At 40.6% G+C, this 25,262-nt stretch overlaps 1 protein-coding gene across 6 annotated transcripts in view; it reads right to left on the bottom strand.

The window, feature by feature from the left end:
• Positions 1 to 18,691, bottom strand: part of PHF3 (PHD finger protein 3) — a 52,723-nt gene extending 34,032 nt beyond the window's left edge. For 2 of the 6 annotated variants that reach the window (XM_054819886.1, XM_054819882.1), the window contains exon 1: positions 18,449 to 18,691. Coding sequence is in view for 1 of the 6 variants with exons in the window: in XM_054819880.1 (XP_054675855.1) it covers positions 8,561 to 8,804 (244 nt within the window). In the remaining 5 variants the exon portion in view is untranslated. Of the gene's footprint in view, positions 1 to 1,000; positions 1,040 to 8,560; positions 8,830 to 18,448 lie in introns of those variants that run through there. The other 4 variants (XM_054819880.1, XM_054819883.1, XM_054819884.1 and 1 more) reach the window with 4 other exon arrangements.
• Between the last annotated feature and the right edge of the window lie 6,571 nt (positions 18,692 to 25,262).

The raw sequence follows: 25,262 nt of genomic DNA, 5'->3' as shown, positions 1-25,262 counted from the left end.
AAAGAACTGTGACAGTCTAAAGCAGTACCTAACACACGTCTAGGTAAGGCTTAAGAAAAGCTAATAAACTAATAAAGCAATAAAACATACATTGATACTGAAAAGATATTACTAAGTCTCAAGACTGTAGATGAAGATGGCATATTATATGAAACCCTTTTTCCCTACTAACATTTGCAATGCATATGTTCAAGAAACAGAATTAAAAATGCTCTTTGTTAGGAAAAAAAATATATTTTCAAGAGAAATAAGGTCACTGATGATATAACTTATATAAGAAAGCACCAAATCCCAACTGTTTTACAAAAGTTTTCCTGTAAGCCTGTAACCTGTTTAACTGAGAATTTGCCTGCGAGTACATTGTACTAACTGCCCAGTGCAAGAAAATAATGACATTAAGTACTATGTTTAATACTAACTAAACATTTACTCCCATTCTCCTTTAATCTCTAAATTGTAAAAAGGGATTTTTCCTGTCTTTAGAATAAAAACATATGAAAGTCAACTAGGATTAATAAACTTAATACAGCATGTATCTTGACAGAGGATTGAATCCCCATTAAAAAAAAAAAAAAAAAAAAAGATAGTTACATGACAGGGCTACTGATTTATGGTTCTTTAGCCACAGGAGCTTGTTACTTTGGAAATAAAGAGTAGTAAAGCACAAATTCCAACAACAAAGTAAAAACACAGCATCAAACCAAGCACTTTAAATCAAACTGTTTTATTAAGACGACAGCGTTTAGATGAGCTCTGCGGTTTGTACATACATAAACTGCCTGGCAAATCCTATTGCAGATCCAACCTCTCTCTCCATTCATAAAAATCCATAAAACTGATCCAAAGGGATAAATAACTAAAGTCTTCCGAAGGACCTAAAATGGGGAAAACTGGTAGTTTGTTACCTACAAACAGAAAAGCATGCAAAATCGACATTCTGCAGGTTCTCAATATAATAACCAATATAGTAAATTTAAATTTTATACAAGAAAGTTACTACCTTGATCACAAGACACTGTGCAACTGTTCACATGGACAGCTTGGAGGAAGGAAGGCACAAAAAGGTAAGAAAACAAAGAAACAACTGTAGACCCAATTCAGGTTGCAATCTGAAGGTTACATTCGAAATTACTTCATCTGCAGGAGGGAAAATACACATACATTTGGCCTTAGTGAAAAGAGCCTGAAATGGCTAACACAGCCAGACAGGACACTAGCTAAAGAAAAGAAGTATTTGTAGTCAGAACAATTGGTTTGGCTCCAAAGATTCAGTAGGTGTTCACAATTTTAGCAGAGGTAATGCCGCATTCAACAGTACTCAGGAAAACACAGGCTAAAACTAGAAAGAACAGACTGCACTTGGGGGAAACACTTTCCCAGCAGCAATCCAGGGGGACAGGAAAAAAAGGGCAATTAGAAAGATGCCCCCAACAGTCTTTGTACACTCTTATATGTTCAGTCTTTCTCATCATTTATGAGAAATACCTGATTTGATAAACATACCCATAAACTAAATTGGTTGAAAGTTTGATTTTATTATGAAATCCAGAAATTATACGCAATTCAAATTTCATTCCCTCTATTACATGTATAATAAATCAAACTGCCCCAGTAAATGATATCCTGAAAAGCTACAAAATTCATGATAGCTGAGAAATACCAATTTAGTACCAATGCGGTTATTTAGTTCACTGGCATGTGACCAGTCTGACCTGTTCTGCTCACAAGCTTATAAAATTAGTGGGTAAGCTTCCAGCATGTCTTCCAGCAACAGGTTAACAGAACAAAACAGAAAATCTATCACTAGGGTACCATCCAAAGTTGAAAAAAGGTGTTGCCCTCAAGAGTTATGTCATATCGTAAACTCCACAGTTTCCACTTCTAATCAAGGAATTGCTCAGAAAGGCGGGGGGGGGAAGCAACCCCAAAACTACACACCCACAGTACCCAAGCATTAAAGATGCCCAAGAACTGTTCTACATAATCTACCCTCCTACGCTGGTCATTCAGTACTAGGAAGAACCTGACTACACTGATGAACAAGAAGCAGAGACACACCTAAAACTTGATCAGGGTCACTTCTGATTGTTTTGAGAATTAAATGAAACCCAAGTTCTTAAGAGAACAGTTACATCAACTTCCACTATTGACACTACGTCTTTCTGCTAATACCTACTTGAGGACAGTAAATGGCCTCCATTACTGCTAAGCTCCTATGAGCTGCAGTGAATAATAAGATCTGTGAATAGCCTGTACCTTGATTCACTAACAGAAATCTTCCTAATTCTGCTGTAAGAGCAACAATCTGCTCAGTCTAACCCCATAAACCAGCAACCCAACTACTTCTTTACAGTTTAGAAGTCACCCCACAAACGCATCCTACAAGGATTTCAGCATAACATCTGTTAGTTTGACCCATAGCCTTTCCAGCTTGTGAGAGTCAGAGTTACTCCTACCTCTGCTCAAAGCCATTACCAGGATCACCTGGAAAGGAAGATTCTTGTCTTCTCCAAACATGTAACTGTTTAATCAAAGCTGAACAAGACAACACCATTCTATTATGCAGTGGCAATTAAAGAGCAAGCTCACCGAGTAAAGACCAACAATGTCATCTAACTGAAGAAACCACTTAGATCCAGCACAAACTGGACTCAGGCCAAGACACGAACACAAGACTGCTTTACTGGTACTGATATAGTACCGATATCAATAGATAGGCAACAGACATCCATTCTCATGCTCCTTGCTATTTGTCATACACCAGTACTGCTGACTATGAGATGCTCAGTACAAGAAAGACACGGATCTGTTGGAGCAGGTCCAGGACGGCCACAAAAATGGTCAGAGGGCTGGAGCACCTCTCCTATGCAAAAAGGCTGAGAGAGTTGGAGTTGTTTAGCCTGGAGAATAGAAGGCTCCAAGGAGACCTTATTGTGACCTTAAAGGGAACTTATAAGAAAGATGGAGATAGACTTTTTAGTAGAGCCTGTAGTGATAGGAAAAGGGGTAATGGTTTTAAACTAAAAGAGGGTAGATTCAGAATAGATATAAGGAAGAACAGGTTGCCCAGAGGGGTGGTAGATGCCCCATCCCTGGAAACATTCAAGGTCAGGTAGGATGGGGCTTTGAGTAACTTGATCTAGTTGAAGATGTCCCTGCTCATTGCAGGGGGGTTGGACTAGGTGACCTTTAAAGGTCCCTTCCAACCCAAACCTTTCTATGATTCTATGCTACCATCCTCCCCAAGGGAAGCATTTATAATCCAACTTACAAAAGTTGCATTTTCTGGGTAGATGCCTCCAACAAGCAGTGATTTGAAATCAAACTTCAACTCACAATAATCTATGTGTTTCTGCCTTATAGACAAGTACCTGAACTGTTTCAAGGACATACAACCAATTGCTACCAGTATCCATCACATACAGTCAGATAACTGATAACTCACCATAAAAAGAGCTTAGTATTAACAAAAAGCTTAGTTCATGGTGAATGATGTGGAATATAAACCCTAAAGCTGAGCAAGACACATGCAATGTTGATGAGTAATAACTTTATATCAGTCCTGTAAATAACACCCAACAAGAACTAATGTTAATGCAGCAGTAAGAAAAAAAGCAGAAAACAAACCCATACCAAAACCCAACTTAGGAACAAGAGAGAAAGGGTTCTTAGAAGAAAAGACCTGATCTCTGAAGTAAAGATGAAAAAATGTTGTCACAATCCTGAGAAATTTGGCATGTGGGTAAGCAGGTCTGAAACAAGCCTCTCTCAAAGCTTCTGCCACTCACACATACTCATGTTCACATAAGAAATTTCATATTTAGGATCATAGGATATCCTGAGTTGGAAGGGACCCATAAGGATCATCGAGTCCAACTCCTGGCTCCACACGGGACCAGCTGAATCAGAGCATATGACTGAGAGCGTTATCCAGACGCTTCTTGAACTCAGTCAAGCTCAGTGCTGTGACCACTTCCCTGGGCAGCCTGTTCCACTGTCCAACCACCTTCTCAATGAAGAACCTTTTCCTGATATCCAACCTAAACCTCCCCCGTTGCAGCTTCATTCCATTCCCACCAGTTCTATCACTGGTCACCACAGGGAGGAGATCAGCACCTGCCCCTTCGCTCCCCCTCGTGAGGAAGTTGTAGGCCACAGTGAGGTCTCCCCTCAGTCTCCTCTTCTCTAGGCTGAACACACCAAGGGACTTCAGCCTCTCCTCGTATGTCTTCCCCTCTAGACCCTTCACCATCTTCGTTGCCCTCCTTTGGACACCTTCCAATAGTTTTATGTCCTTTGTGTACTGTGGTGCCCAAAACTGCACACAGTACTTGAGGTGAGGCTGCACCAGCGCAGTGTAGAGTGGGACAATCACTTCCCTAGACCGGCTAGCAATGACACGCTTGATGCACCCCAGGATACGGTTGGCCTTCCTGGCAGCCTGGGCACGCTGTTGACTCATGTTCAACTTGCTGTCGACCAAGACTCCCAAGTCCCTTTCAGCATGGCTGGTCTCCAGTGTCTCATTGCCCAGTCTGTATGTATAGCCAGGGTTGCCCCTTCCCAGGTGCAGAATCCAGCACCTGCCCTTGTTAAACCTCATGCGGTTGGCGATTGCTCAGTTCTCCAATCTGTCCAGATCTCTCTGCAAGGCCTCTCCACCCTTGACGGAATCAACAGCTCCTCCCAATTCGGTGTCATCCGCAAACTTGCTCACAACACCTTCTAGTCCTACATCAAAGTTGTTTAAAAAGAACTGGCCCTAAAATTGAGCCCTGGGAACCCCACTAGTGACTGGCCGCCAGCCTGAGGTAACCCCACTTACCGTAACTCTTTGGGCCCGACCCATCAGCCAGTTGCTCACCTATTGCACTATGTTTTTGTCAAACTGTATGCTGGACATTTTGTCCAGAAGGATACTGTGAGAGGCAGTATCGAAAGCTTTACTGAAATCTAAAAAAAATGACATCAACTGGCTTCCCTTGGTCAACTAGATGGGTGACCTTGGCGTAAAAGGAAACTAAGTTTGTTAAACAGGCCTTTCCTCTCACGAACCCGTGTTGGCTGTGACCAATGACTGCGTTGTCCTCCAGGTGTTTTTTGATAACTCCCAGCATAATTTTCTCCATAATTTTACCACGCACTGAAGTGAGACTGACAGGCCTGTAATTACCAGGGTCTTCCTTCTTGCCCTTCTTGAAGATTGGAACAATGTTTACCAGCTTCCAGTCAACTGGGACCTCTCCAGATTCCCAAGACCATTGAAAAACAATTGAGAGAGGTCTCGCAATGACATCAGCCAGCTCTCTGAGCACCCTGGGATGAATCCCATCTGGTCCCGTGGACTTGTATGCATCCAGGTGGAGCAGCAAGTCCCGCACAATTTCGGGGTCAGCTGGGAGTTTATCGTTACCGCAGTCACAGTACTCCAACTCAACCGCAGTCACAGTACTCCAACTCAGGGCAACTGGGGTCCCAGAGCCCATCATCAATGTTGAAGACAGAGGCAAGGAAGGCATTAAACGTCTCTGCTTTATCTATGTCCCTGTTTGTAAGGTGACCATTCTCGTCGAGTAACGAGCCAATATTGTCTCTGGTGCTCCTTTTGTTATTAACGTACTTAAAAAAAACCCTTTTTATTGTTGCCCACAGTACCGGCCAGTTTCAACTCTAACTGAGCTTTGGCCGCACAAATTTTCTCTCTACAAAGGTGAGCAGCATCCTTGTAGTCCTCTCTCATTGCCTGACCCTGCTTCCAGTGGGTCCATATTTAGAACATAAAGACTGTACCTTGTTTTGTGCATAGGTTTATAAATACTCTCAAGCTCTGCTCAAATCAGGCTTTCAAATAAGTATTAGTGAGCCATGCCCTCTGCTCCTCCATTTCATCTGAGACCAAATATCATTGTAGCCAAACCACCTCCTCAGTCCAGCTATTTTTACCTTTATCTCTTCAGCTTGCTCACAGCAATCAAATAAGCTGTAGCATGAAATCTTCACTACTTTAAAAACTGGACAGAACAGAGTACATTCCAGTTATTCATGGAGCAGCAAGCATGATAAATCTGTCCTTTGCTGGCCCTCTGAACTAATTTCCATGAGCATTTTGCTCCTTGTCTTAAACTGTTCCATGGTCCAGGCATGGGTTATGCAAACTACTGTTTAAAGGTCTAAAACAATTTGTGATAAATAAATTTGTGCCTCTGGAAAAAATTAACTCTTCAGAAATAAAGTCAGGAGTCTAAGAAACACCACCATCTACCACTTCAGTATTTCCTGGGTCTTGCCTTACTTAACATAGATAGATAGCAAATGTACCTAAACTTAGGAAATCCTTACTGAAAATACATTTTTCTAGGTATACTTCTAACCCTAGTGAAAGGTTAAGGGAAGAGCCGCCAACCAACCATTCTGTTACCATACTGCTTAATGCACTACAGAATGAAGTCATAGTGAAATCCTACACAGAGGAGGAAAAAAAAAAGAACTGGAAGGATCAGAATACAGCAAACTATGTATGTACAGTATGACACACCAGTGGTATTGTAACTCTAGAGATGTAAGTAAGGCAAGTTTTGTGGGGAAGTTATTCTTTTTTAGACAAAATCATGCTAGTGAGATAAGCTTTCACTCATACTGTCTGGAAAAACAGCCTTTGTATGGGTAACTCTTATCAAGGATACTATCATCACACACAACTGCATTCTTACCAGTAGGCCATGTAAGCTGTGTCAGATGACCAACAGTTTCAGACAAATCAAATAAATCACGAGCTATACGAATACTTAAGGAAGAAAGACAAGCAAAGAAACTTTGCTTCAAACTGATAATCGTTCTCAACTAAAAAAACCTGTAAATACATACTGCAGTCCTACCACCTCAGAATAAGGACAGTTCTTACCAAGACCTACAAAGAACAAGCAACAGGAAGAACACTTCATGTCCTTTTGGATACTTACTACATTAATTCCAAATTGCATGTTTTAATTTACTTACTGAAATGTGGCTCTGCTCTGGGTTTCAAATAAAAAAAACCCACTCACATTAAATTAACGAACTCAGCATAAATCAAATCAGTTTTGATTCCCTTAGTCTGCAGACAGCCTGAAAGAGTAGCCCCCAAGTAAATTAGTTAGCTCACTTATTTTAACAGACAGCAAACTTAAAAATGAACTGTGATTATGTAAGTATCGATAGTATTAATTATTGCACTGCTGATCACTTTTAGGAGAAATGCGTGCCAAAAAGCTCCCAAAAGTCTCCCCATAACTTCCAAGATATCCAGCTGTACTCTATGAGTTAATTCAAAAATTTCAAATGCAGTATAGGTTTACTGGAGGATGCACAGGATGCAGGGCGACACAAGAATCTGCATCACTGTTTTATTGGAAGGAAATAAAAAAATTTAGAGAGGAGGAATTTGGTTTAGTTGTATACATTGTACAGTCTTATGCACATTGAGTGTGATACAATTTTGTTTGGCGGGTTACAGACAAAAACATGTAAGGATACAGACAATGGCAAGAATAAACCAAAACATTAAAGATGGCCTCAAATAATATTCTACTAAAGTAGTAAGAAGATTAAATATCTTGTTTGGCTTTGTAGTTCACTTTTTCATTCCCTCAGTCAGTATCATCTTTGATTTACAGTTTTCCATATTGTAATACCACTTAATTTAGTGAAGGTGAGAATTTAGTCTGTTAGTAGAAACCAAATACATGTATCAGGAAATTATCAAGATTTTCAGAAACAGTTCATAAAAGTTACTAGAAAAAAAATTAAGTGCTGATATAACCAAAGCTATCTGCATTGTTCTACCACACTGTGCAGTAATGAACCTAAATTGCTTCTTTTTAAACTTCCAGTCAAATTTAAAAAAAACTATTAAGCATAGAATATATTTTTGTCTCTTACACTAAATTCAGTGTGATTATTCCAACTATTCATCAATATAAATAATTTTAGGGACTGGATCACACACTCTGCCCCCCCCCTTTTTTTTTTTGATCTTCCAAAACTATGCCACAACTCCTGAAATTACTATTTAAAACTTTGCTCTAAATTTGTTCCAAATCAGGTATTTCCAAATATATCAAAAAAAAAAAAAAAAAAAAAGGATTGTATTATCATTCCAGGGTTTTGTTTGAAGCCAACCAAAGCAAAACACCGAGAATCTGATAACAGCCCAGAGGTCAGAGCAGTAATTTGTACAACTCATACACTCCTACTGCTAACCCGGAATTACTACATTTTTTGAAGACAACTAGCAACTTCACTGATCAGGTACAGTACTTACACTAAACAAATCACAATTTTAATGGGAAATAATGTACACATACTCAAGACACAACCTAAATTATTTCTGATCCAGATTAGGAGCCTTCCTCCATTGTTACATAAAGTTAAAAAGAACTGCAAATGGTTTACATGCCAGGCATGTAAGCAGTGCAACAAAAAGGGCAAGAAGGAGACAGATATCCCAAATTAGTACTTCTACATTACAAAAATGGGTTGGTACTAAAGTATAACTGTAATCTTAAAAAATTGTAACATTTACCTGTTGAACAAGGCATCTGGAAATTGGGATCATTGCTATCCAAAACGGGCAAACAGAACTGGGCACTTGCAGATCCTAGCATAGGATCCTTATCGCTGAGCATGTTCTTCAGCGAATCCTCTAAGACATTTTGACTTGTACTAAAATCCTCACAGACTTCATTCTCCAGGTTGGATCCTAGAAATAGGGCATCATCTAAGTGTTCAGTAGGAATTAAATGGTTAAATGTATCAACTATATCCATGAAGACTCCTGTGTGTCTTTCAGCCCTATAGAAAGACAAGAAAAATACCATAAGAAAATAAGCTACAAATTGTAAAACACCTAAGAAACCAGCAAATTGTTTTGGCTGTTGTGTTTTATAAGGAAAGCTTAAGGTATTTTAGAATTGTAACAACAACATAAAAAAAAAATCTGCTTATGGCTTAGTATGGCCCATTGCATATCTAAAAAAAAAAATCCATTCTCTAACTGATTATTTTTACAAGAAATCCCATGCTAAGTTTATATAAACTCCACTATCAGCATCAGAGTGCTGCCACTTCTACAGACAAGGGTTAACTAAAACACCTCCTTTCTAAAATTTGTTTAAATCTTAACCAACCCAAGGGGGTGGGACACCAGAGGAAGGGGGAAATCAAGAACAAGCGAACCTGGACAGCAGTACTGTGAGTGCACATCTTTCTTTACTTTTAAATGTAAAAAAGCGAGGTCAGCTTCCACTAACATGAATGGAGCTGAGAAAGCTCAGGAGCCTGCCATACTAGGCCCAAAACTGAGGTGGAACTACCAAATACTTCATAGTGAGTAACTATTTTTAAGCAGCAAGATCTTATCTCTATTATTTTTCACCTACCATTACATTCAATAAAATTATAGAAATTTTATACGAAAATCTGACCTCAGTCAGGTATATGAGATTTCTGAGCTGGCTTCAAAAGGGCCAGGAGCATTTTAAAAACTTCAATTCTGAAGAAGTTTAGGTAAAACTTAAGGAACTGTATTCAAAGATGGCACCTACATTTTATAAGAAGGGATTCTCTATTTTCTAGATCACTTCTTTGTGATATAGCAGAAATGCAACTATTGCAGCAGAGATTCAACTAATAAGAATGTATAACTACACAACAGAATGAAAACAAAAAAGTCAGCAAAATGTTTCTTCAGAAGTTTAGCATAAGCATATACTTAAAGGTAGAGAGAGATAATTATAATAAATATGGTCATGGAAGCAAGGAAAATGGAGTAGTGCAGTAGTGCCTGGCTTAATTTGGCATATAGGAAAGTCTGGGAGACCAGTTTTGGCACACACAAAGCTATTCAAGCTTTTGGAAACAGAAAAAGGACATACATTCTCTCCCACTCCTTCCTTCATCATCATCCTCCTACACACTAGACAGGATTTTTTTTTTGAATGAATGCATTAATTAATGAAAAGGAGAAGGGATATTTAGAGTTTGTAGTGCTTGAATTACTTTCTAGATCTGTATTCCAGCCACCTGCCACTACATAAATCCAGTACATACCTACTCGTGCTTACTAGAACAGTAAGTATGCTTCCTCATACACATTAATGGGACATTTCTGTTTTAGCAATCAACAGGGAAAATCCTAGCCATACACATGTAAGAGCTCTGCTACAATTTCAACCCATTGCAATTTATTTAATTTCACAAATTTATAAAAACTACAGGTGAGCATGAAAAATGTTTCATTTTGGGTTGCGCCCCCCCCCCCCTTTTTTTTTTGTTTTGTTGAAGAAACATGACAGTCTTTCTTCCTTCTCCCACAAGGCAGCTCAGAAGAAAACAATGGTCAGGTACGGCACTATGTCTTTCCAGAGCACGGCGTCTTTACAGTATCTACACACTAACCATGACAAAACAGTCTAATACAGAATGTCCTACTGACCAAACAGCCAGCAAGAAGGAAAGTCAGGCCAAATCAGGTGCATTTAGTGAGTAGGTAACAGTATTAACAGCAGCAAGTGTGTTATAATTTGAAAGCTCTCAACATCAAAAAATGGACTGTTTTGATCAAGCAATGCAGAGCATCTACATACACACCATGCCAACTAGCAACTATACTAGCCCACATTCTTTTCACATTTGTCAAAATAATTTCCAAATTTGGCAACAAATAAAGCAAACAAACTAATGGAGGAAGTGTTATGCTGCACTGTATCATCTGTTCTTATGCCATGTAGTTACAACAATCTGATACAATACAGGATAAACTACAAGAGTTGCAGTGACTCAAAGAAAGAAAATAATTATAAATGCCCCAATCCAGTAGTTTAAAACACCCTCCTGTAATGACAGATTTTTTTCATATTAGCATCACATGAACACAAGAGTAACAGACACAGGATAAAATGATGGTGAACCCGGATGCTAACAAGTGCCAATGACACTACAACAGAACACCCGTAAGTTACTGTAACAAATCTTTTGTACCCAACATTAACTACGAAAGAGCAGCAGGGGCTTTGATCACATTTTACAACAATATATCTCAAGTTTTTTTCTGGATAGGAGGTGAGGTAAACATTTATACAATTGTTACTCAAACACTGCTGTTACCAAAGCAGTGCTGACCACTTGGTTAAGAGCAGTGTTAAATAGCAAAGCTCAAGCAGTATGCTAGCCCTTGCTAGAAAAATCACTGCTGAAAAATCACTGCTGACAGAAATTAACCTCTGTCTTCAGCAATGTGATGAAAAAAGAATACCTACAGTTTTGCAAGACTACCATGCAACCATTCAGAATGCTAAAAGTACTGCAAAATAACTGTCAAAGCAACTATATACGCAGTGGCCACAGCCACCTCCAATGACACCTAACCAGCTATTAGAGGAAATTCTAGAGGAATTTTATTTAAAGCTTTATTTCTGGAGCATGAGTCTATGATCAAGTATAAGCCCTATAAAAATTTTGCATCAAAAAGTCATTGTAAGGATATAAACAAAGTGGTTTTGTAGAAAAATCCTACCATCACAAAATCTAAGATTAAAAAATTGTAGAACATAAATTCTTTAGAGAGATTATCCCAGTAAAGTACAAGGAATCAAAATTTTGCTCTACCTAGTTCAAGAAAATACTGTTCAATTCTTTGCGTAACTTATACAGTATCGAGTTTAGAAAAGTATTGCTAGCATCATTAGATTAACTATCACATGAAGTGTAGAATCTGTGGGGACCAACAACAAAAGATACACTTGTTGCTAGACAGCCAACTGCTAGAAACAGTTGCTAAAAAAAACCTGTAATTCTTCCCTTACACAATACCTAAAATGCATTTATTTTGAATGCTTTATTTTGCATTTGAAACACTTTGAACACCAGAAAAAACAGCCAGAGATATAGGTAAAAACACAGTTAAGTTCTTCATGGTCACTTATTTCCAAAGATAACTCTAACCGCTTGCAGGAGGAATGTATTGTTCCCCTGAACACAGCTGTGTCCTCCACTTGAACTCTACAGGGCAGTGGCTTTGTATCACAGCAAAATTGCACACATCAAGTGTACTCCCATCACGCAGTAATTCAAAAGTGCCTTCCGACCGGGTAGTTAATCAGAAGCAACAGAATATGAAAAGTCTCGTGTATGAAGAACCAGTGAGAAGAGGAGCATTCATGAACAAGGCAAAGGAGTAAATGACAGAGGAGGAAGTCCCAGCCAGGTTCAGCGTGGACAGTCATGAAACTTCTCCCACCCACTGGCTCCTGGAACATCAGGGCATGTACTGAGACTGCTACAGCACAGCAAGATACAGGAGCATGGGTGCAATGACATCTGACCATCAGGAAAAGCTAAAGGTACAGAGAACATCTCCTCAATTCGTTCAAGCAGCCTCCCACGGCCACAACAGGTACTCACAGAAGTAACCCACCAACCCACTTTCATTATTAAGTGATCCATCATTAAAAACAACTGTTAACTCTCTGTTAAAGAGAAAAAATATGTCAATTAAAACTGACTTCCAGAATTTCTTCCACATTATGTTTACCATAAAAATCTCTTCATGCTCTCAACATAATTTTCTTTTTCAGTCTGAGTCTTCCACCTTATAAAAGTCATTTCTTCAGTTGTTGAATTAGTTTAAGTTAGGTATGTCACAATATTGCCTCAAATCTCAACAAATATTGGTATGAAATAAACATGCTGTAGGATCTGATATGGCAGACTTTTATCTTGTCCCCATTTACTACTTTTTCATTACATCTCTAGCAGCTCTAAATGACTTTCCAAAATTAAAAGAATGATCGCCTGCTAAGGAAAGAAACTGAGATCTCAAACAAGCATATCCTTTCAAACTAATCTTAGAGGGGAAAGAAAAATAATATCTGGACAAAAGATACTGTACCTCTTTAAGGTTTCTCACTGTTTATTTTGTCTGTGAAGGAAGCAAAAAAATCACTTCAGTTCCTGTTGTAATATTTTCTCATTGGAACAGAGCAAAACAGTCTAGTGAAGACATCCAACTGCATCAGCATGCCTCTACCATCTTATCTAAAATACATTTCAAGCAGAGGCGATCACAAATTGTACATACCTCTAGAAATTCTGAGTGTTTCTTAGCTGATGTACAGGCCAACCATATTCTATCTTTGACTGCATTTTAAATTAAGCCTCCCTTAAACACAAGGTATGTGCAAGTGTTTAATTTTCCAACTATATATTTAGATTTCCATTAGATATATTATCTTGATATTTTATTATTTTCCTTTACAGAGGTTTTATTCAGTTTTAATAGTATTCCCACACCATTTATTTTACTAAGCAAAAGTTAGGTTTCAGGCTTTTAAATAATATTCACTGTAATTACTTTCTCTCCTCCCCTCTCCACCCAGGAGCAACTTTCATATATTAGTTTACATTTTAAACTTGACTTTCATATATTAGCTTCTATTTTAAACTTAAGAATATAAAATAGAAGTTCCTGTATTTTTAATGACTGTCAATTTCAAAAGAAATCTGGTTTATGAAAGTCCTCAGAATTCAAACTTCAGAAAAATAAAGTATTTCTACAAAGAAATTTAACAAAAAAATTGCCTAAATTGAGAACAAGGAGAGGAAAAATCTGAAGGAATCTAACCAAAGAAAGGAAAAAAGCTCACACTGCTAATTTAGGATACTCAAAATCCTAGATGTTGAAGATCCTATCTACTTTATTGATGTCCCTGAATCAGTGAGTCTGAAGCTGCTGAAGACAGCATAATAAAGCTACCATTCCTTCCATTTCATGTACATACCTTCTGGAACAGTGCTTCCAATTCACTGAGTCTGGCTAGTGCTTTTTAAAGCTTTTGTAAATCCAGTTATTGACTGGACTCATGTTGGAAACATTGCAACACTCAAAATATAAGACTTGGTCTGTTGTCCTGTAAACACCTTCCTTCAGCTTACCCACGCCAAATGACTGAGGGCAAGGACTAGTTATAACAGCAGTGATAGACTCCACCAAAAAATCTCTATCCCATTTATTTCTACAAACAGTAGTAATAAACACTGGCCAGAAAAGTATACAAAAAGAACACAGCTATTTGGATGTATAGCACCTTAGATGTCAAAACAAATGGGAAAAGCTGATCCAGCAATGTCACAGAGGAATCAAATAGTAAGTAACAATAACTAACAAAAACTTTTTAGCAAAAGAGGGAAATTGCACCTTAATTGACATGAAATTAGCTAACAACACGAGCAGTTTAAAAAAAAAAATCCCCTCGCCTGCATCTTTTGGTAATTACTGTATCTAAAAAGAGCATTCAGGGTATCAATTGTCTATCTTCATTCAGTGGAGCTGTGATGTCAGACCACTCCATGTGCTCACTGATACCTTGACACTTACAACCCTCCTACCAATCAATGTCACTTCAAAGTGCTGATGCTGAGCACGGGGAAGTTTTACTATCATCCTGCCCCTTCCTTGTATATAAAGCCTTGGAGTTTAAGGTCACAGGCATCTAACTGAATATTAATGCGAAGTTGCCACATGTCATGTCTTAAGCACTAGAAGATGCATTCATTCTTACAATGTTTATGGATATTACAGCACCAAAAGCCACAACCAAGACCCAGGTCCTCTGTAGTACCAGATTTTGTCTGAGCTCACAGTCTAAACACATCATGAGATAAAGAAGGAAATCAATACCAGACAGTACATCAGCAGCACAGCCGGTAAGAAAACCTCAACTTTACAACTCTCACACTAATGCACTTTCTGCTCTGGTTCACGTTGGCTCAAATCCCATCATCTAGGGCAGTCTTCAAGAATTAAATTAACTGACAAAACATTTTTGACAGGACAAGCAATTTGATTTACGAGCATACAAATTGCAATACAGCCACAAAAATGTGTTCGGAACTGTTAAAGAAAAAAGATCTCAAAAAAAGGATATAACACTTGAATGGAACATGGTTTGCTGAGCTTTGGCCTTTGAGCATAATCAAATTTGACCTTTCTTGTTCTCCCATCAAACAGCACACTGTCAAACACCTGCCTGACAGCACCATGTACTCAGCAGGTGTATTGCTGCAAAGAAGGCCCAGGTACACTGGAAAAGCTATATGTCAGAAACATCAACCCGTAAGTATACATATGCCACCTGTTCCCTTATTTAAATCCCCTACTTATTATTTTAATCCCTCATTTAAAATTAAAGATCTGGCTTTTAGTGGCACCAAAACCAAAGCCCTGTCACAGATCAAAGAACAAGAAATGTAAATCTGAGCATTTTATTCATTCTTAACCAGCTCTTCTATACTATTTTTGTGCTCCACTCACCCTAAAGTCTTCAGACACCAACTGACCCAAATCTTATCACTCTGCTACTGAAATTTCAATAGTCTGACATGTCAAATAACCACATCTCAAAATCTATCTATAAACTGAAGGTATATGCTGCTCCCCTCACTGACACAGCAGATCCCTTTCAATTACTCTGACAGCAAGTAGTAAGGGTACACAGCTCAAAGTATTTTCTTTATTAAACTTTCACTATCCAAAAGAATTACATTCACCAGCTAGAACTGTACCTCATTTCAGTGAGCAGAAGAAAAAGTAAATTTCAAACAAAGAATTTAATTAGAAGACAAAGAAATGTAGAAAAAGTATAGAGAAACCTTTTCTTAATCATAAAAGATCAAATTATTATATCACAGAAAATCAACTTAACAGTTCTCTTTTGAACAGAGTGACCAACCTCTCAAAAATAATACATACCTCACCCTCACTTTAGAGCTAGAAGAGGCACAAAATGTTGCACTAGAAGTTGTGTTTTGCCACAAAAATGTCTGTACATTGTGAAATCTTTCAAATGTATTTTATAAGGTAGACTGTTGTCTTTTGATGGACTGTCCCATCAATGAACACTCTTGAATCCCACAAAAATTAGGCATAATCAAAGATTATATGTCATTTTATTCATCTCTCGCACTACACATATCCCTAGAATTTCTAAGGCTCACTACCGAGACATTTCCCTGAAAAGAAAAAGACAAGGACAGATTATATTTCCATCACTACCGCTATGTTCTCTATTTTCCACCCTCAAGTTCCTCAAGAATTGTTTCAAGTATTTTCAGCTTAAACATAGTATAAATGTTAAGCTGTGTAACAGGTTACACTGATTATCTGTCAGTCAGACACCATGCAGGTGAATTTCACAAGCTGTCCATTTTTTTCACTTTTTGCTGCTATATAATGAACACTTATATCCCAATTTAGTGGACTTTGTCATTGCTACTTCATAATATTACCTTTCAAAAATATTTCCTTCCCATAAAATAGTTTCTGACATAATATGCCAAAATAATACAATAAAACAATGACAGTTTGTTATTTCCTACAAATAATTTATCTCCTTCTAGTATTTTTAAGCCTTAATTTGAGTAGGGAAAATTAATTATTTAAAAATACAAACTTCCATTAAAATAACAGCTAAAAACATTTCATACAGCAAACAGCTCAACTCTTTGCACAACATGAGTAGTATTTACTCCATAAGGTAGAGCTAAGACTTGTAAAAAGAGGAGGTCACAGAAGTATGGCAGATAACAATTACAGACTTTTTAGAGCTTTTGCTTTCTCAGAAACCTCTCTTTTTGCTTACCACTGTGTTGAATTACTTCAGTTAACTATATTGAATTAGGTCTAGCCAACATGGCTTGTAGTTAGGTGCCCTTTCAGTTGCTTGAAATTCATGAAGGTTTGCAAATGTAAAACGCACACAAAAACTGAATGAGTAACAGGCAATGACAGCTGAAAAAAATCTAGGTGTTCAGGACTCCATATTTATATGTATAATCTTGAAAGCTAACTACAGAAATTAAAAGTAGAAGCTACTTGGTAAAGCAAAGAGAGCTGAGTAGCAGTTTCATTGTGGGCTACTCGCTAAGTGCAAAGACCATTCAAAGTTAAATTATTCCAAGAAATAGAAAATCCAGGTTTTCAAGATCTTCCTTACAGTATGTCCCAAACCTCAGTTGATTAATTTATTAAGTAAAACAAACCATGAATTAGTGGTGTTAAAGAGATGACATGTTTACAATCTTTACATTTAATCCTATAGTATTTCCACTGTTTAGCAACATTAGCATCCATTTTTATAAACACAAATGTATAGAAATTACATAATTCATTAACAGCCACATAAAAGACAACATCACAACTACAATTAGTATGGTGCAGCTGTTGTCACCCCGTGTTCCTGTCTTCTCTTCCTCGCTTTTATAGCTCATTCTGCAGGCTACTACTACTAACTCAACCTACTGCACAGAGTGCTCCTCTTCCAAGCCCTCACCTCATGGCTAGAACAGGTCTCCATTGTGCAGCCCATACAGAAAGCAGGCTTGCAATCACACTCGCAATAGCTCCTCTAAAGCTGTATAGATATTAATTACTTTCATTCCAGTAGCAAGCAAGAAGCGTGGACACATTGCCTCAGAAAGAGCATCTCATCCAAAAACAGAATCTGGAAATACCACCAGGCCACTAAATCCCCCTGGTAGCACCGATGACCACATTTTCTCCTGCGTTTCCTACAGTGGGTACTATACACAAGAGTTAAACACAGAAATTGTTGATGATGCTAAGTTTGAGAGACAGGAGGAGGAGCCCGGAATAGGTCAGACCAATAGAAGGAAGAACAGCAGGGTCTAAATTGGTGTTTGTTCCTCAGGTTTGTATGGGGCAAGAAGGCATCAGCGGCTAAAGAGGCAGGAAGAGACAAGCAGTGCCAAGAAGGGACAAGACCTAGTAAACGCGGGGCAGGGAAGGCGGTGCGGGAAAGCCAGCAGCAGCAGCACGGCTGCGGGCAGGGAGCCTGCGGCAGATTCCCGCACGGACGCCGGGGCGGGCGGGGACGAGAGAGGCCGCCGCAGGCAGCGAGGCCGGGGCCAGAGCGCCATGTCAGGTGGCAAGGCGAGGAGCCCAGGAGCCGGCCGTCCCGGGGCCCCCGAGGCGCAGCCTCCGCAAGGTCAGCGCCGGCGCCGCGGGGCCGCGCTCGGCTGGAGCGGGGCAGCCAGGGCTCGGCCGGGGAGCGCCCCCCCGGCCCGCCGCCGGACCGCGGGCCGCTTCTGCACAAGGGCCGGCGGCAGCGCCGCCTCCGCGCCCAGCCCGTGCCAGCGGCGCCGCGGCGGAAGCAGGCCGCGTCCCACCCGGGCCGACCCGCCGCGCTGGGCCCCACCGCCAGGCCACGCCAGACCAGGCCAAGCCAGGCCGCGGCCCCGCCGCCGACGCGGCAGGCCCAGCCCAGCCCGGCCGCCCGCCGCGCCCCGGCGAAGGCAGGGCGAGGCCGCGCAACGCGGCGGGCTCCTTCTTCTTCTCCCTCCCCCTTCCCCCTTTACCTGCCGCAGACCGTGGCGCGGCCCGGCGGTGGTAACTCACCCTGCTCCGCCGCCCAGCGCTGCCCCGGAGCCGCGGAGGAAGGACGCGACGGCCGCGCCGAAGAGAGAGAGGGCGGCGCGCGCAGCCCCGCGGCCTGTGGGAGCGGGGGTGCGCGCGGGCTTCCCCTGCCCCGGCCCAGGTGGTCCCGCCCGGCCCGGCCTGCCTCGGCTCGCGGTGCCGGCCGCGTGCCCGCTGCCCCGTAGGCGCGCCCCCGCGGCGTCAGGCGAGCGGCGCCGCGCCGGGCCCGGCCGCTCACGTGACGGCGCTGTTTACGGGGTGAGGGGGTGGGGAGGCCGGGCGCGCCGCTGCGCTGCGCAGGCGCCAGGCCGGGTTGGGCTGGGGGCGGCCGGGAGCGAGTTCCAGGTGCCGCGGGGTGCGGGGCTCGGGGGTGTGCCGGGCCGCCTGCGGCCTCCTCCCAGCGAGACCTGCCGTTCCGTGACATAACTGCGCCTACGGCGCCCTGTCGCGCCAGGCCCCGCAGAAGGCCCAGTCACCGGAGCCGGCCTCCATGGCTCACCCGGGGTGGTCCCGGGCACCCTCGCGGGGGTTGGGGGCCGAAACAGCGAGAAGCGCCCGGGTGGCGGCCCCGCGGCAGCAGCTGCGCGGGCTGGGCCGTGCGTCTGCCAGGCCTCGGCCCGCGGGGCCGGGGAGCGTGGCCGCAGGGCCGGCCGGTTTTCCCGTTAAGCCCGCGGCACGGAGCACAGCGGGGCGCAGGCTGAGTGAGGCTGGCCGGCCCGGCACCGCTCCGACGAGTGCCTGTATAATTCTGTGGTCTTCCTCTGCAAATGGCAGCTGCCGCCCTCCTCCTCGGTGCGGTGCGTGTTACACAACCTGCTGCTTCTCCGTGCTTCGTGTGCGCCGGCGGCCTTGGGCAGGTTCCTTCAACCCTCCGTGTGCCAGGTTCATCGGTTAACTACCGGTCGAACAAGAGAAATCTCCAGAGCCTGTCAGTCGCGGGGAGACGTGTGTCGTGCTGCCCCTCCGCACGTGCGTTTCATCTCCTTGGCCTTCTCTTTTCCTGGTGATAAGTTCTCCGTGTGCACTACGGGTACCTGTGGCACGCGGTCACACGAATCCCCACCGAAGGGGCTTTTAGGGTGTGAGTTTGTCAGGTCATCAGAACCTGAAGTAATTTAGTCTCAACATAATGTTATCTAAGAAAAGGACTCTCTGTTTTGCGTTACAGCATTAGTTAAATGCAACATACGTTATGCTGCTTTCAGACTGATGGCTAGTATAAAGTGCAGTACTGGGGGCTTATTGCATTTACCAAATTTCACATTGAATACACCTCCAAAAGAGAAACAGATTTTGAACATTATTTCTAAAAGTCCAGTTTAGTATTATCTTCTGAATGACTGCATATTAACACTGCCTTTACGTATTCCTTGTGTTACGTAACAAAATGTAAGCATTTTATGATGTCAGGACAAAAAATAACAAAAAGATGAAGATAAAATTGATTGGTTTTCCTTTTGTTTCTTTTTTTTTCAATTCAGTTTTGAGTCTTTGAGATGCATATTCTTTAGGGCCTTCTGTGGTGCCATAAAGGCTGAAATACATTAAATATTTCTCTTGCTGCTGTCACAGTAAGGAAGGAGACTTTAAACTGAAGGCATGGTAACACAGTGACATTTTCAGCCACTGCACAGGGTAGTTGCAGCAAGGTAGTAACACCTTTGAAGCAGAGCAGTTTTAACCCACTCAAAATTTTTTTTCTGTCCTTCTTAAAACACCGTTATGCAAATCACCACAAGTGCTTTTTTCCATTTTTCTTTCTGTGCTTTCCCAGTTTTAGAAATTCTCTCTCCTTTCGAAGGCAAGCATCTTTAAAAAAATACTGCCTTCTTACGATGGCACAGAACTGGGTTGATGGCACTAATTTCTTCAAAAGCTTTTTGGGCACAGTCTTTCGACAAGGCACTAAACCTCTGATATATTGTCGAGATTATACTAAAAAATGGAATTATTGTCTGAAGTGAAATTCAGTTAAACGCATTCGCATCCCACTGCATCGCACAAATTTTCTGGCATTCAACACTTTTGATCTCATTGCTTTTGACACAAGCACCAGACAAAGCACAGCTACTAATCTGATCATTGTTCATTGCTCTATTCAGTTCTTTCTTTACGCTTTCAAAAGTCACATAACTGCAGTGACCCAACTCAGTTTAACAGAGTTTGTATACTTCTCTTTTGCCATGACCCAGGCTGTGCCAGTCCCTTTATAGTCACAATGGCCTGTCACAAATATAGTGAACTTGCCCACCTGGAGCACCTATGTTGTAGTTTAATTTAACATTAAAAAAAAAGAAAAAACACTGCAAAGGATAATTTAATAGGTGTTACAGAGATCTTTGCATACAATGACAGATCAGCTATTCACAATTACAACTGCACCATCTGCTATCTTTCCTAGCAATGATTTATCATGCCATCCCTTTGCACATGAGCTACTTGGTAATAGTCCAGATCTTGCAAGTTGTTTCTATTGGAAAACAACCTATTTATTTTCAGGAAACAATCTACTAGTGCCCTGAACACAAGAGAAAGCAGCAGCAGCAGCAGAAGGCAGTTTCTTTGCTTAGAGTTCCAAGACTCTTTTCAGCCACAACTCTTTCCAGGAGGTTCCTGAATGATTTTCCTTACAACCCTTCCATGTTTTTTTCTAAACAGTATTTTTTAAATTATGCTGTGCACAGTCAGATATCGCACTGGTCTTAAATGTGGCTCACTTTTGAGTCTTAATTACTAGTCCTGCAATTGTCAAAATGTAGAAAGGATTTAGATTGCTCCATACGCTTAACTGGATAAAGCAGTTATTGGGTATCATAGCAGACTAACAGGTTTTCTTCCATGCTGCAGGGTAGTATTTGCCACTGTCAAAAGCTGAGATATGTTATAGCAGTGGGCCGATATTTGAGCAATATTCAAGCAATATTCAAGCAAAGTCTCACAGGAACGTCTTTTTTTTTTGGCTGGGTATGTCTGAATTTTCTCAAGATACTTGATTTAAATGATTTTAAAACCCAAGTGTTGCATTTATCTTGTACATTACATAACTTCTTAGAATGTCATACAAAGCAGAATTAGACCTCTGAAATAAAGTGTATATACTACAGCAGCAGTTGCATTTTGCCAAATTTACAACACTGAACAAGCTTATTTTTTTCTGCTGTTTTCTGAAAAGTCATAAATATTATATTTGCACCTCTTAATAATTAGATAACTGCCTGTCATACCACATTTGCTGTGATTTTTCCCAAGGTGAGCTGCAGACTGCCTGTTCACTGTATCTAGGATTTGCCAGTATCAATAGTTCAGGAAGCTCCATAGTTAACTCATTTGAAGCCTATTGGATGTAAATTATTGTGAACTAGTATCCTTAACAAAATTTAAAACTGTTTGTTCTTCAGATCTTCTCTATTTCTTGTTGTAGTAAGAATTCTTTGCCTCTTTCAAATGAAGAACAATAACAGCAAATAATCTAAAATTTTCTAGTCCCATAGTGAAAGTGCACATCTTTTTATTAAGAATATCAGAATATGACACTATTTTTTCCTTTCATTGCCCAGCGTTCCTTGCTTTAGTTAGTACAGGAACTGTAACATGTTCCACTTTACCCACTTTCCACCAAGTTTAAGGTAAGATCATTCTCTTTCCCCACATGACAACTCATTAGCAGCTGCCAGTCGTTGGATTAAACAGCAGTTGCATGTCATACTTTAGAAAGCAGCAGAAAACCATTCAGGTCCACAGGTGAAAGGGACTGCAGCTTTTAAAATTTACAATAGAGCTTGGTGAACAAAGGCGAGGTTCTGAAGACAAAGGATGTTTAGCCATTGATTACATGCCTAAGGGTAGATTTTAGTAGAGAGATGAAACGTACAGAAGCTAAAAGCTATTTATTAAGAATTATCCAATGGAATACACAGATTCAAGACTGAAAAAAACCCATTTTATCCCAGAAGACAAGACGGGGTTGCAATTATTTGCAGAGATTTGTGTAAACCAGGAGAAAAGATCCTTAAATAAAGTTTTGGAGTGCTAGAGGAAAACAAACTATGATATTTAGCACAAAACAGGCCTTTGAGACTTACCACCCAAACTAGTTTGAGCAGTTGCTCATGGAACTGCTGCTAGAGTTACTAATCCTCTGAACACTGGAAATTTCACTCCAGTACTGTTTACCTTAATTTTTGTGTTCTGTGGAGACAATCATATGGTAGTAAATGATTGTAAAAAAAAAATTATTTTTAATAAATGCTCATTTGACAATTTATCAGGGTTTTTTTCCCTGCATAAGGACAGATCTGAGAGAGCATCAATTATTTTAAGAAAAATGTTATTTATATAAGTAATTTTCTATATATATTCCTATAGCTTTATTCATATACATTGTAGTGTGTACATGATGTATCTTGCATTAAAAATCTCTACAAGTTTCCTGTAAGGCTGGTTTCTAACTTGTGAGATTTCCTTTCTGTTTTTCCAATAAGGTTGAGCATTGTATTTCCTTTGCACACATGTTCTCAATTCTTCTCTACACTCTATGCCTGCTCAACAACCAGCTGTCTTAAGTGTTCTTCCTGCCACCAAGTGTGATATTGCATCAAGTAGCAAGGGCGCAGGCATGGTGCTAGAAGTAGAGACTGTCAGTATGCCTTTTTTCTGGGATTGCTGGATTTTGGGGCTGTACTGTTGAATATCGGAGCACAGAACCAACAGATCTTAAGGTGACCACTGTACAGAAATAAGCAAATTGTTTCTTAACCACATGATTCCAAAATAAAGAAAAATTTAAGTAAAGAAGAAGGAAAAATGTGATAAAATAAAATTAGTTTATGAAGGAAGTATATATGATACATGACTCTGGAAAGGTAAAATCAAATCAAAGACCTTAAAAGATTCACCGTTTGAATTTGATATTGCTAAAAGTCTTCCAGGCCATTGGAGAAGAAATCTTATTAAGCACACATGCCTTAATTTGAATTCATCTATCTTGGACAAACATAACAAGGACTATGCATGAGATTGTGATCTTCCTCAGTCAGCAAAATTCTTGGTCATATTCTAGGTTTTATGAAAATTCAATTAATTATTATATCTATATAGATATTATGTATTATTTGGTTTTATGTATGGCAATGTATTATTTATTATATATTTATTATAATCATATATACACATAACAAAAGTGGAGTTCCCAAATCAATTGTTGAGAAATTCCACTCACCCTCTCTCCAGCCTTCTGTTATTATCTGTTATTGTCTTCTACTTTTTCTACCTTAAAACTGTTCTACTAAATCTCCTTCTCCAGTTTAAATAATAATTTCTAGTGTGACATAATAACACCTGGAAAATCCATTCTGCATTATATTCTACCTATTTTTTCCCCTCAGATCTGTGATCACTGTCACAGGCCCAAAACTGCCCTAACTAATTTTTTCCCCATTCTTATGTATAGATACTGAACTTGCTAACCTCCAGCTATACAGTACTATGTTTGCAGTCTGAATGCATGGGAAACTCCACAGCTATGCATCACAAACATTATATGATGTAGAGGCTAGTAGCGTTGCTGCCTCTGACTTTGGGACGGTACACAAATAAGAGTGGAGTAGAAGAGAAGAGAAGAGAGAAGAGAGAAGAGAAGAGAGAAGAGAAGAGAGAAGAGAGAAGAGAAGAGAAGAGAAGAGAGAAGAAGAATTTCAGTTGGAAGGAGCCTACAGTGATCATCCAGTCCAACTGCCCGACCACTTGAGGTTAAAACATGTTGTTAAGGGCATTGTCCAAATGCCTTTTAAACACTGACAGACTTGGGGCATCGACCACCTCTCTAGGAAGCCTGTTCCAGTGTCTGACCACCCTCTCGGTAAAGAAATGCTTCCTCGTGTCTGGTCTAAACCTCCCCTGGGGCAGCTTTGAACCATTCCAACATGTCCTATCACTGGATACCAGGGAGAAGAGCTCAGCACCTCTTGCCTCTGAACTTGAAACGTGAAGAGTCAGTTGTTTTCGAATTTGGACATTGACATTTTCCAGTCTCTCCAACTAGAGAATATGAAGCTCCTTAGAATTGCTTCCATGTGAAGTATTCTCATTCTACATCATTATTTCCATGAACTTTGTAGCCTTTGTATTCTTATTCAACACTGAGGCACAGTGGAGAAAGATGGAGTTTAGGAGCAATTAATCTAACTGGACCATGTGGGATGCACGCAAGGGTACTGTTGCAGCTGGCTGAAGTTGTTGTGAGACTGCTGTAATCTTTGAAAGGTCATGGTGATTGGACAGGTTTCTGATGACTGGAGGAAGGAAAACCTCATGCACACCTTCAAGAAAAGCAAGAAAGTATCCAGGGAAAAACAGACCCATCAGCCTCAATTCCTTTCCCAGGAAGGTTATGGAGCACATCCTCTTGGAAGCCATTTCTAAACATGTAAAAAAGAAGGGATTGTGTATAAACCAATTTGGATTTACCAAGGTCAAGCTATGTCTGACCACTTTGATAGCATATGATGAGATGTTTGTTTCAGTGGGTGAAAGGAGAGCAACAGGTGTCATTTTTGTTGCTTAGTCCTGCATCTGTGATGTCACAGCCCATGCACCGGTACAGGCCGAGGGTCAATTGGCAAGAAGGCAGCTTTGTGGAAAGGACCTAGTGGACGAATTGAATAGAAAGATTGCATCAGAAAGAGAGCAGGCAGCAGGTCAAGGGAAGTGATTATAGACCACGTCTGGAGTACTGTGTCCAGTTTTAAGCTCCCTAGTACAAGAAAAATATTGACAAACTGGAGCGAACCTTGGTGGA

Source organism: Grus americana, chromosome 3 (genome assembly GCF_028858705.1).
Source record: "Grus americana isolate bGruAme1 chromosome 3, bGruAme1.mat, whole genome shotgun sequence".
Lineage (NCBI taxonomy): Eukaryota > Metazoa > Chordata > Aves > Gruiformes > Gruidae > Grus > Grus americana.
The sequence above is the reverse complement of the archived record's forward strand: the minus strand, read 5'-3'. Positions and strand labels throughout refer to the sequence as shown.